The sequence below is a fragment of the Heliconius melpomene genome, chromosome 12, assembly GCF_056956725.1.
Source record: "Heliconius melpomene rosina isolate 202511_hmr_F chromosome 12, ASM5695672v1, whole genome shotgun sequence".
Taxonomy (NCBI): domain Eukaryota; kingdom Metazoa; phylum Arthropoda; class Insecta; order Lepidoptera; family Nymphalidae; genus Heliconius; species Heliconius melpomene.
The window spans coordinates 2,801,568-2,814,254 of NC_140400.1; the positions used below are offsets into that span (position 1 = coordinate 2,801,568).

The following is a 12,687-nucleotide window of genomic DNA, read 5'->3' on the forward strand; positions in this document are numbered from 1 at the left end:
ACAGTATATTTAAGACAATCGTCATTTTTATTACCGGACTGAGTTGTTTCTCTTATCTTGTATGTATGTATTTAATATTCATTAATACCTCATTTTTCCAACCCTCTGAACGGATTTCGGAACATAATTGAGGTATCTTTAGGTTTATCTTAGTCGCCCAAGTGTTATTAGATAAAAGACGTTAAAAAAATTAAACATGGCGGCGGCGCAACGCCATTGTACTTAGTGAAAAACTGAAGAACTTATTTAAATATTTTGTTTTCGAATACTACAACATGGTTATCAAATTAAACTGTTCAATATAAGAATAATCAATAAAAAATAATTATTAAAACAAAAAACTCAACTACATAAAACTAAAAAGAAAAAACATGCCAAATAATTTATCAACATTAACAGTCAGTACCTTCGGATTCTCCAATTAATTAAAACTTCACAAGGAGCCCCGTAAAAATGTTTCTTATAATATACACATTTGAATTTTGAATAATTGCCGAGTCCTTGGGTATACAGTATAGGTTGGCTATTTATGTGTATGGCTATGAAACTATATAGTCTTAGTGCATATTTGAGTGTATTTTCTTCAAATTATTGAAAGGATACAGGAATAAGGCACCAGTTATCTTCTCCTACTTGAGTATGTTAATTAGAAATATATTACGCATATAGCAGCATATGCAGAGGGAACATAGTGGTAGTGGTAATCCCACCCACCAACCCACAATCCTCGCATTTACAGTCAGATGTTGAGCGACTGCCCACAGTAAATTTTAAGGGAAAGATATAAGGCTAAATAAAATACTGCAAACCTTTAAAACTTTATTGTTAACTTTAAACTATGTATATAGAAAAATAATATGCTTCTGTCATATGTAATGTTTAAAGGTTATATAACCTAGTTTAGATTAGTAAGGACTTAGTAAGGAAATCCTTACAGCGCCAAAAATATTAAGAATTAAAAAAAAACAATAATTAGACTGAAATAACCTTATAGAAATATTGTTTTTTTATAATTTAAAGATTAATAAAATGTATATTTATATAATATTTAACCATACCTTAATACCGTCTAATGTATACAAAAGATAATATTTAAAACAAAAAAGGGTGAATGACTAATAATTTTACAGTAATCCTTACATTGTTCGTAATTATAATTTTATTTGCACATCCAAAACCAAAAATATTCATTGTGACGGTAGTTGCATTTTATTTAAAAGAATCATCATAAAGCAATAATGTAAGTATTTATTAGCCAAAAAATTGTGTAATTGATATAATTCTAATAGAAAATGTTATATAAGAAAATAGCAGAAAGAAGTAATTGTACTTAAAAGAATTATTAACAACCATATGCAGAATTGCAGACCCTAAAAATCTGATCTAATGCTATCCTGTCACTTTTTGTTAATTTACAAATTTATAATGCTGTGCAATTGCTCTTTTTTCAAAACAAAATAGAACTAAGATACTAACATTGGCGGCCATCTTTTAAATCATAAAAATCACTGTAGTAAAACAGCCAATATAAATTTAATCTTCGATTTATATACACACGATTAACATCAATTTATTCTTCACACCAGACCACACACATATGTTAAGTATAATAAATGAGCCATTTTAATGATTGGAAGCAATCATTATGATAAAAATAAATAAAAAGTAGCATCATTATAAATAAGATCACCAAAAACATATTTCTATTATTTTACATTCCTCAAATATGCTTAAAACAAAACATTTAATGTTATTTTATTGAAACACAATTTAGAATATTCGTTAAAATATTTTGCAATATTTTTATTGCAGTCTATCTATAAAAAACTGTAGGCATAATATAACGCAACACAGTAAGTTTTAATCAATGAATAAAAATTCTGATTTTTTTTAATGACACTAAAATAATTGTCACTAAAATTACAGATTCCAAGAATAATATTGTTATTTATTTTTATGAAAATTATATTAAAAAAAAGCTTCATTTGTAATATATAAATGCCATTTCAGGTATATATTTTTGCTATTTTCAATTTCCGCCCAATGTTTGCCCCCTTCCCCAGTTGTGTCCAAACATTGACCCTCCCGTGGGACGCGCGCCTGTCGCCGGCCTACTCTGAGGGGCGGTACCAAAGCCACCTACGTACCGAGTTTCAGGGAAGATTTGTTTTCTGAAAGGGAATAAAATAGATATTTATTACAAGATTTGCACAATGATTTATGTAACAATAATTATACAAATCAAATTTAAACTAACTTTCACAAACTTTCATTTTTATAATATTAGTAGTACTTATACTTACATGAAATTGGGTGGTGACAAGAGTGCTGGTCCACCAAATTCTTGTGGGTATTTGAACATAAGGAAGAATGACAAATGACCAATAAGGATGCCAAGGAGCTCCATTACACCGCTAAATGAAGAGAAAAATATATTAAAAATATAAGTTGCTAGTGTAATATAAGTGAAAAAGCTTAGTAATTTAATCGTTAGGTAGGTTTTTATTAAAAAAAAATGGACTTGAGGTCATTATGGCAAAGCAGTGTAATCATATAAGAGCAATGTTCTTCTTAACAATAAGTTCCCTCAGCTTGAACCGGTATTTGTGGGAGTTTAAATATAAAAAAAAAAATTAACTTACCCTCCACTAATAACTAAGTTAAATGCAAGTAACACCCATGGGAGATACATGGCCTTGAAGCGAGTGCCAAACCAAAATGACACAATCACATCTTTGTTCAGCTGACACCAAACATACAAAACTGATAACACCATAGGGTCCATTAGTATCTGAAATAATATTTTATATCATTTTAGAAGCCTCCAATTTAAACAGGCACCATTTTTATAAAAAAAAGTCTTTTTTTTCACATTATGTTACCTAAGTTACTATTTTATTCAAACCTACTGTAATATATTATTATAACATAATTATAATATAAAAGTAATTACTTCAAATGTATATTTTTAGGTCTTTAGGCTTTATTTACACTATCATCAACAAAAACATAGATACACTATTGATACATCATATGAAATATTGTCTTTAAAAGGCTCTATAGTCCAAATTGAGCTTCATTCAACAATATTTTGCAATATTATTACAATATTTATTTGAGTGGATGCAATTCCATGAATATTTCATCCCTTCATAACCTATATTCAGCATCAATCATCTTGTGAAATAATTTTTCCCCATAAATATTTATATTAAGTTACTACTGTCTTGGCAAGATTATATTTATTTTAAATATAAACTTTTTCTTATGTAGATTTAAAGCTCACATGGGTGGCAAATCAGTCTTAAATAAACTATTAGTTCCTGAGATTAGAAGTTTCAACAAAGAAATACTTCAGATTTATGGGTAAATTATTAAAGATCATGAAAATACTCACAGGTAGGTTGACCAAAAAGCCAATAGCAACACAGCAGACCCAGTTAAATAACAACATATAAAAATAATCCGCAGGCTTTCCTGCAAACATCCCCGATTCTAATCTTTGTGAATAATTGTATAGGAAGTAGCAGTTTATCAAGAAGTGGAATCCCGTGGAGGGGCCTATTGGGTAATAGAATAAGGCTGTGATGGGTCGCCATATCTGAAACATAAAAGTGATGTTAGTCTGTTGTGATCTATATGGAGTAATGCCACAGCTACTGATTTTAAAAGCATTTGTGGGTTTGATTTTCACTGATAGGAATGAATTATATCCATTCTCTTCACTCTTGTAATTAAACAAAGCACTGAATTGAGTTTCAACACTCAATATCAATAAAATTAGGAATGCATTGTCTTAACAATAGGCTCTCTCTGTCAGCCATACCACATAAAGCTTAAAAAAATATCTTTATGATGTCCTATTATCTTGTAGATAGAACATAGAACATAATACCTTAATACTTTTTTGTCCTTTAAGCCCATATAGAGCACATTTTTAATTGTTAAACTTAATTGACAACTAAGCCAATAGCTATAGAATGTTATTAAAAAAAAAATTATAAATATGATGCAATATATTATATGCATATTTTTTACAACATAAAAAGAAATAAAAATTATATAGTTTATAGGTCAAATAATAACTTATAGCATAAAAAATATAATCATTTTCACTATAATACTATAAAAGGAAGCTAATGGACACCCACACAAATAATGTTATTATTACTTGATGTTTAAAATATGTATTTTATTATAACAATACCTAATATATTTCATGATCTCATAAAAAGTAAACAATATAAAAAATAAACTGGTTCCTAGATTAAGTCAGTTATCTGATTTATCATATATGATATGCAATAAGAAACAATAATAGAACATACCTGAAATTGATATATGAATGGATAGAAGTCCAAGATGAAATAATAATAACTAATTATACCAAATCTTCCAATAATACTTAAGCCTATAGTGAATGTCAGCCAATAACGGGTAAAAAATGGTACACTATTGTACCAGTCCTTAAATTCAGTCATGGTTGTGGCTGTATAGTAATGTTTATTCGTAGGTGACACAGACTCGAGTTTCAACACTTTTGATCTTCATTCGGCAATCGTGATTCAAACAAAACGAAATACAACAAGTACACGTGTCCCTAGCGAATTTGTCCCAGAAACTTTGCGAAGTAATAAAATAAAATGATATTTATGTTTTTGACATTTTTAATATAGATAACATATCTAATATCTATGTCCACAGGGTGTAAAATGTAAATTGTATCAAAATATTTGTACTCTGTCGATAGCGACAGAGTAGAAAGAGAAGAATATTGATAAAAAATAAGAATATTAAACTATAAAATTGTATACGGTACAATATAGTATATGTAGTATGTGATGTGATATTTTATATAAGAAATTAAACGATATAGTATAATAAAAAGTGTAATATTTTTTACACATACAACTATTTTTTGTTTTTAAACTTTTTAAATTACTGATATATCAAATATGTCAATTTAATTTGTCAAATATTTAAAAACATAACCTGTATATTTTAGCCGGAATTAGTTCAGTTTTACTATAATAATAAAATATAATATTTCCTACTCCTTAAAAAATGCGGAGCTTAATTAGAAAATGTGTTTCAATTAGCAATTTTTCATTTACTAGAATAAATACTGTAAGACTAGTTTCTTCTAAGAGCGATGCACAAAAAGAAGAACCTAAGAATGTGGAAGAAATTAAAAAAAGTAAAACGTTTTCTTATGTATATAAACTTTTCTATATTACTTTTATTTACGGCTATTATTCTTTATCTTATTATATTAAGACTGACTGACTATATGTAGTTATTATTACTTTTCTTTCTTAGATATTGTTGTGGAGAAATATGGAGCAGTCACTACATTGAATATTGATCGTCAAAACACTCGCAACAGTCTAGATGAAGCTACCCTTAGAGAAATGGTTGAGGCTATCAATAATTTTGATAAAGACAATGAGGCTAAAGTTTTAGTATTCAATGGTGAAGGTGGCAGCTTTTGTTCTGGTTTTGATATGGATGAAGTTGCGGAAAAGGGTTACCACACTTTAATTGATGCTGCTGTAAGATGAAAATAAAATATTTTTAATTTTTTTATTGTCCTTATTGATTTTCATGCTGTATCCTGCATACAGATAGGCTGCATGGTGGTTTTATTCTGCCAGAGCAGGCAAATGATAATAATCAGTTATCCCAAGCAGGAATTGAGCCTACAATATCAAATTTACAATTATACTACGTACTACTACTCCAAAATATTTTTTTTTTAAAATATTATACTTTTCAGTCAAGACTTTTGCGAAGGCCATTATGTGATAAACCTACAATAGCAGCAGTAACAGGATATGCTGTGGGTGAAGGGTTTGAATTGGCACTTGCTTGTGATTTACGAGTTATAGAGGATACAGCAGTGCTAGGTTGTCTTGGAAGGAGATTTGGTATGTATTATAAATTTTTAATTTTAGTAATGATCACTATTTCTATACAATACCCCTTGCACAATGAATAGTGTTAATTGGTAAACTAGAGGAATTATGATAATTAGAAAATAGGCAAAATGGAATTACATCTGATTGTACATTCAATATTTGTGAATTCAACCTCTTGTGGGAAATGAATTGTTTACAAAACCAAAGCATAACATAGTAACAAAGCATAAAATGAAGAAGGGTTAGTATTTTCTCAATAATTAGTCCTCTAGTGTCAACGTTAGATTCTCACAGCCTACTCTCCCTTATGTGAGTGATGAAATGTAAAGCTGAAAAAGAAGGAAACAATTCAATTAGTTAAATAGTTAGTACTGCAAATAATTGTTTACAATATATTTATTAGTTTCTTAACTTCTTTTTCTATAATCCAAAACATTGAAGAGAACTGGCTTTGTCTAAGTAAGCATCAAAATTTGTTGCACTGTGCTAATATGGCTCCAATTAAAATCAAATATACTAATTATACTTATTTTTAGTGTAATTTTTTCATATATTTCTTATATAAACAATTTAAGGTGCACCACAAAGTATGTATGGAGGCAGACGTCTAACAGCACTCATTGGTCTCTCCCGCGCCCTAGACTTGCTTATAACAGGTCGGCCAATATCTGGTGCAGATGCTAATGTAATGGGTTTAGCTTGTAAATTAACAACTACTGGCACTGGTAATTCTTTATTTTGTTTTATAATTTTTTAACTTAAAAATGTAAGTTTACTGTATCTATTATATTATATATTTCACTACTAAAACTAGGAATATATATTTTTTTCCTTTATAATATTAAATTAAAATAGACACAATTTTTTCATTAAATTACAGCTCTCGGTGAATCCATAAAACTAGCTAAATCTTTAATAAAATTCCCACAAAATGCTCTCATAATGGACAAACTAGCTGCTGTCAATTCACAATTAAATCCAAATACTGAGGAAAGTATGAGAGATGAAGCAGTTATGCAAAGTTTATTAGGTTCTGCTATGGAAGATTTAAATAATGGTATAAAGAAGTTTCAAGGAGGTTAGTACATACAATAAAAGTATCATTGCCACCCTACAGTTAGATGGGTTTGCAGATTTAATTTTAGATTTTCTTTACTTTTGGTTGTTTTCTTCCAAACACTGAGGAAAAGATTAAATAACCTAACTTTGTCTGGTCAAGACTCATCAACCATACTATACTTTTAATGTTGAATTTGAATTAATTATATCTTTGAATTCATCCATTACACTGTACTTTTTAACAATCAATGAAATTTTTCCTATATATTTTTTTATTACAGGCATTGGTAAGCATGGCAAATTCTATAAACTAACAGAAGTGCCATTGAAGGAATGGGAACTGGAAGAATCCTTTGAAGAAATTGTTAAAATAGACGAGGATAAAGAAAAGAAACCTTAAGTTTTATTTAGCTAAGATTTTAGGCTTTATTTAATTAATTTTTGTTTTGACTTAAGTGTACGTTGAAGGCTTCTATTAAATACTAGTCTATTTATTTTATTGATAAAATCTCCTATCCTAATAAATGTTAATAAAGTTTATATATTTGTTTTACTAATCCTCAAATATTTTTTTATGGTATATTTGGTAATTACTAATTAGACTTAAAGATTAATAATTTAAAGCCATAGCAGCACAGTAGAATAGCATCTGACTGTAAACATGATTGTAATGGATTCAATCCCCAATTGAATGAAATGAATTTTTTTCTAAATCTGGTAAAAATTTCCAACAGGCAAACCCCTTTTCCGCCTGATACTCTAGTACTGCAGAAAAATTAGAAACCCAATTTCAGGACAGCCACAACTCATCAACCATACTGTACATTACTATGCTCTATTATTAAGTTAAATAAGCCTCAGGCTTTAAGGTCGTGAGGTAACTACTAATATAACTTTTATTCTTAATTAAAAAAGTATTACTAAATTCATATAGACTGCATTTGAGGAACTGTTTTTCTCAAGAAAATCTCTTAAAATTTAATAAGACAAAAGAATATATTAGAAAGCATTATTTATTAACATTACAATTATTCATCTTTAATTCCCTTTTCCGCCTGATACTTGTAGTGTAAGTCTGAACAGTCCTCATTAGAAATATTAACCCAACCCTTGTCGTTGATGTGGTATACTCTAATTATACCACCAGAGTACGCGTCACGGTGGGTCGCATGATAAATTGCACGACGACCGAGCTCTGAAAGTGAAACAATATATTAAAATGAAACATTGGTAGGAGTTTCAGTATTAAATTATGTTTATCAGAAATATTGTTAGACGTATCAGTTCTCTCTCTTTAGGTCTACCGAGCCACCAAAATACAGGTATATGATTCTATCATTGCTGCAAATCTCAATGATAGAATATATATACTTTTATAATACTTGTATTTTGGTCCAACAAGGCAAGAGACACATAAATCGTAATAAATATAAGTTATTTGATAATAAAACCTTGTGCCTCAGCATCTTCCAAGTCCCAGCTGTAACCAGAGTCCAAAACACCAAAGGCATACACAGAACCAGAGCCCACCGAGAACACCCTGCCCGGAGTGCGTGTGCCTTCACTGTCTACATAGTATAGTTGTGCACCCTGAAATAATAAAATGATAATGTTACATACATTACAACAATAAATCATATATATAATTAAGAAATTAAGTAAAAGTATATTGTAAAGCTAGGTACGTTTAAAAATTTAAGTAAAAATTTTTGCTCAAACATTTTAGCTATTTAATTAATAAAGGGAATATTAATAAAATATGTCAGACAAGTTTCATGATGTTTTGACCTCTTTCACCTACCTTGTCTATCTAGTTCACTTTGCATTACCCAAGCTAGTGATAAAATTGACATTTTTGCAGGGAAACCTGGAAACCTAGTCTTGAACCCCCATTTTTTTGAGGCCTTGCAAATTGAGTAGAATAACTCAACACCACAGATACATTTCTTTGCCTCATTACCAGAGTAGGAAAATATTACATATTTCATTCTAAGATGTTATAGTTCTGATTTTCATTAAATTAAATAGAAAATACTTACTCTCTTATCAATCCCAGCAAGCATCATACCCATGCTAAGTCCCATTCCTTTGTAATTGTAAACCATGTTAGCCATTAGTTTACTGGCAGCGGCTACGGAAATCCGTTCACGGTTCCTAAGTTCGTACAATCTACATTGTTTTGCTAGAACTCTGTCCCAATAGACACAATCTGCTGCACCACCGGCAAGGGTGCCTAGAAAGATAAATATTGTTTTAGATTCATGCTGCATCTGACATGGAATAAGCTTAACAAAGGGAACTAAAATGTTAAGATACTGCATTCTCCCTAAAATGTTAAGATACTGCATTCTCCACATTCTGCCTTACATTCTTGAATTTAACACCTCATTTTATATATTTCTATACTGATCCAAATGACAACATGATGTCACTTATTTTGTTATGTTGTTTTATTAATTTCTTCTTACCAAGTAAATAGTCATTGATTTCAACAATTTTCTTCATGGATTGAGAACCAATGAATTGACCTCCTGTGGCTCTAGAGTCTACCGCGAGGAGCACACCACCCTGTAAATATTGTCCATATATAGAATACTATGCTTAGTTTGATAGGAGTTATTATTTATAAATACATGAGATATTTAAATTATTTAAATAAATTAATTATGAGAAGAAGTTTAAATTAAAAACAATAACTTACTTTGTAACGAAATCCTAATGTTGTAGTTCCGTGATCGAATTCAATCTTGATCTGGCGGCCGGTCTCATCTTTAGTGTTAAACTGCGCTAGAGTTTCTACAGGCTATAAGATTAAGAACACCAATAAATATAATATACATAAGAAATCATGATAGTTTCAGCCAAAATAACCTTCACTTACGTTTGCAAACGGTGGTGTAGCAAGCTGAGCACAATTATTGAAATTTTGGGTATACCCAAGTACATCATTGTTCATTGATAGAAGAGAATCAGTTGGTTTTAAGTTGATTTTTTCATCTAAACGACAAAGATCTAGTAAAGCCATAATTCTAACTTATTTTCTTACTGTTTATTAAACCAAACTTTAATTTTCTGAATGGGATGACAAGCGAAAATAAAATGCTAAATAACGCCGAAAGCTATGACAGCTGTCACATTTCTGCACAGACTAGGTCAGTATAAATAACCCTTAAAATATTTTAATTTTAAAATTATTTCAATTTTTTATTTATGTTCTTTATTCATATTGAAATTGATTTAGTAAGTACTAAGTATTAAAAAGTCACCCAATTGTCACGTATCCAAATGCGCGCACCTTCATTAAGTGTAATGTACACGGTGACAGTGACGCAACAGTCACGGTGACAAAAATCACTAGTGCGCGCTATACCTTATAGTTATCACTGTCCGCTAAAACAGATTACAATAAATAAATCTATTCACTACAAGATGACACCTCTGTAGCACCAAGGACTGAAGTTTAGTATAAAACTAAATAATATATTCTATTCTATAATAGATGGTAGCACTCGACTAAATAAACCAATTGATAAAATAATTTAAACTGGAGTAATAATAAATATCGTTTAAATACTTTTTTAATTGGTTGATTTTAAACAGATGATGATGATGTTTCTACAAAATTACAAACAGGAAAGAGCAAAGTATTAACTCAATATCCTATAATAGACATCTGTTTTAACATTTAATAATTAAACTAATATTCAAGTAGAAAAAAACAAACGAAACCTGGAATTACTCAGAAATACAATACTTTTTAAAACATTATAAATAATTGAGTATTTTTTTGTAACATGAATAAAAAAACGTGTGATAATATTTTTTTAAGTCCTGAATATTAAATTAAGCCCTAAAAAACCCTTAATAGACTGTCTTACGATGATTGTTTACGAAATATTTATATTTCTGTGGTGACGTAAAATAGGGCACGTAGTTGGTTGTGATAAATACACGATATATCGATCTAACAGGTGAAAAAAAAAACAATTTCTCTTCTATATATCAGCATTACCTTTCAATGAGGGTCTGAAATTCAAGTAAAGAAATAAATATTAACAAAAATAAACTTCATATTATTTTAAAATTAAAATGTTTTTGCCATTATTCTTCAAATCTTAGCGAAACGAAAGCAAAACGATAAGTTACAAATTAATGGGGAAAGACTAACGGTTTAAGAATTATAAAATTCAGTGAATACAGCATTATCGAATGAATAGTTCCGCTCAACCTGTCATTATTCTATGAGTCAGAACTAATTTACATATTTTTGTTTAAAGCTGACGGGAACGTGAAGACATTGATACGATAACTTTACTAAGCTAGTGTTATATACATTTTTAAATATTTACCTATATATCAGTTTTATTTCATGTTATGGATTACATAAAGATTAAATATCAATTTACTCGGTTTTTTAAAGTTATTGAAAGGTATATAGGTTTTATTATAAATATATTTATTGTGCCTGTGCTTTAAGATAAAAAAAAATATATATCTTATGTAGATATATGGTAAGTGGGTAGGCGAAATTAACATTTTATCGTATAGGATTTGAACTCATAACCAACGATAAAACACTCCCAAAGGCTTCCTAGGAGCATGTATATTGTATATCTTTATGGAAGTTGTAGAGTCACGTTCCAAGAACGCTTATCTAAACTGTATTATGTGGAAGTGTAAGCATTATTTTATTCATATATAGCTAAAGTCTCGGTGACTTCACTAAGTACATGTACAAAAATTGATCTTGATCTTACTCTATGATTGTTAGATTTGATATGTCAAAAACATTACAACGACAAATAGAGATATAGAGACTTCTGGCGAAGTGATTTTGTGCTCAACTGGCACGCCCGGAACGCCATAATAAAAAGAACAGAACAGAGGTATCTTACGAATATTAGATGTTTTTTGATCATCATTGTATTTATTTTAATTAACCTAAGCTAGTTATTAAGTAAGGAATTTTATAAGCTGATAAAGTTACTAGTTAATTTTGTGTTATAGGTAGGTACTATAGTTTGTGATGTTATGAGAAAGTTCATTGTAACAGATTAAGTTTAAATAATTTCTAATTAAACAAATACCGAAATTACAAATATTCGATCACAATAAAAGCAATAAGGTTGATGTGCTATAAAAGCAATAATATTCAAAGTAATAGAAGGACTTGACCTGGCGATTAGTAGCAAGTGGAAATGAGCGGATTTAAATCCTAAAAAACAATTCATTCCTAGAAATGAAAATCGAACCCATATCCGCCATGCTTAGAGTCAAAGCAAAGATAAAATAATATTTAATTACATATACAATTTGAATAAACGTCAATATTTAAAAAAGACATTAGATATTTCTCCTACGAAACATTCATCTCCCTAGATATATTACGCATATAATTTGTTGAAAACTTTAAAAATCAAATTCCAACAGTCGTGAACCCATGAGAGTCACGACGGTTTCCAAAAGTGCATATTAACGAATAACCTAGCCCTGCTAAATGATAGCCTAAAATTCATAATTGCAACTTGTGAGGGGCTGCATTCACACCGAATCGTAAGCGAACTGTGGAAGTGCTTTTGATTTTTGGATAACTAATGGCTGAATTGTGATGGTTCTTAGTTCGTTTTTTATTTAAAGAAAGATTATTATATATATTTTTTTATTATTTATTAAAGAACATATTATAATTAAATATATTTTTTTATTTTCA

At 29.4% G+C, this 12,687-nt stretch overlaps 3 protein-coding genes across 3 annotated transcripts; 1 reads left to right on the top strand and 2 right to left on the bottom strand.

The window, feature by feature from the left end:
- Window positions 1–806: 806 nt before the first annotated feature.
- Der-1 (derlin 1) lies at window positions 807–4,644 on the bottom strand. Its single transcript, XM_085194037.1, has 5 exons — window positions 4,329–4,644; window positions 3,398–3,601; window positions 2,643–2,791; window positions 2,304–2,414; window positions 807–2,171 (listed from the first exon to the last, which is right to left on the bottom strand). Exons 1-5 carry the CDS (start codon window positions 4,479–4,481, stop codon window positions 2,030–2,032), a joined length of 759 nt encoding a protein of 252 aa, XP_085050163.1. The 5' UTR covers window positions 4,482–4,644; the 3' UTR covers window positions 807–2,029.
- A 309-nt stretch (window positions 4,645–4,953) lies between these two features.
- Window positions 4,954–7,517, top strand: LOC146533410 (uncharacterized). The gene is made up of 6 exons (XM_085194224.1): window positions 4,954–5,197; window positions 5,320–5,552; window positions 5,777–5,927; window positions 6,494–6,643; window positions 6,799–6,996; window positions 7,259–7,517. Exons 1-6 carry the CDS (start codon window positions 5,065–5,067, stop codon window positions 7,375–7,377), a joined length of 984 nt encoding a protein of 327 aa, XP_085050350.1. The 5' UTR covers window positions 4,954–5,064; the 3' UTR covers window positions 7,378–7,517.
- Window positions 7,518–7,972: 455 nt separating this feature from the next.
- On the bottom strand, window positions 7,973–10,096 carry Prosbeta5 (Proteasome beta5 subunit). Its single transcript, XM_085194225.1, has 6 exons — window positions 9,859–10,096; window positions 9,679–9,780; window positions 9,446–9,545; window positions 9,017–9,210; window positions 8,429–8,567; window positions 7,973–8,172 (listed from the first exon to the last, which is right to left on the bottom strand). Exons 1-6 carry the CDS (start codon window positions 10,000–10,002, stop codon window positions 8,006–8,008), a joined length of 846 nt encoding a protein of 281 aa, XP_085050351.1. The 5' UTR covers window positions 10,003–10,096; the 3' UTR covers window positions 7,973–8,005.
- Between the last annotated feature and the right edge of the window lie 2,591 nt (window positions 10,097–12,687).

Coding starts and splice junctions, on each gene's coding strand:
- Der-1 (XM_085194037.1), bottom strand. CDS start 4,481: ATGACTGAATTTAAGGACTGGTACAATAGTGTACCATTTTTTACCCGT. Junction 3,602..4,328: donor CATTCATATATCAATTTCAG/GTATGTTCTATT, acceptor TTTATGTTTCAG/ATATGGCGACCCATCACAGC. Junction 2,415..2,642: donor AACTTAGTTATTAGTGGAGG/GTAAGTTAATTT, acceptor CTCTTCATTTAG/CGGTGTAATGGAGCTCCTTG.
- LOC146533410 (XM_085194224.1), top strand. CDS start 5,065: ATGCGGAGCTTAATTAGAAAATGTGTTTCAATTAGCAATTTTTCATTT. Junction 5,553..5,776: donor ACACTTTAATTGATGCTGCT/GTAAGATGAAAA, acceptor TATACTTTTCAG/TCAAGACTTTTGCGAAGGCC. Junction 6,644..6,798: donor ATTAACAACTACTGGCACTG/GTAATTCTTTAT, acceptor ATTAAATTACAG/CTCTCGGTGAATCCATAAAA.
- Prosbeta5 (XM_085194225.1), bottom strand. CDS start 10,002: ATGGCTTTACTAGATCTTTGTCGTTTAGATGAAAAAATCAACTTAAAA. Junction 9,546..9,678: donor CATTAGGATTTCGTTACAAA/GTAAGTTATTGT, acceptor CAATATTTACAG/GGTGGTGTGCTCCTCGCGGT. Junction 8,173..8,428: donor GGAAGATGCTGAGGCACAAG/GTTTTATTATCA, acceptor TTTCACTTTCAG/AGCTCGGTCGTCGTGCAATT.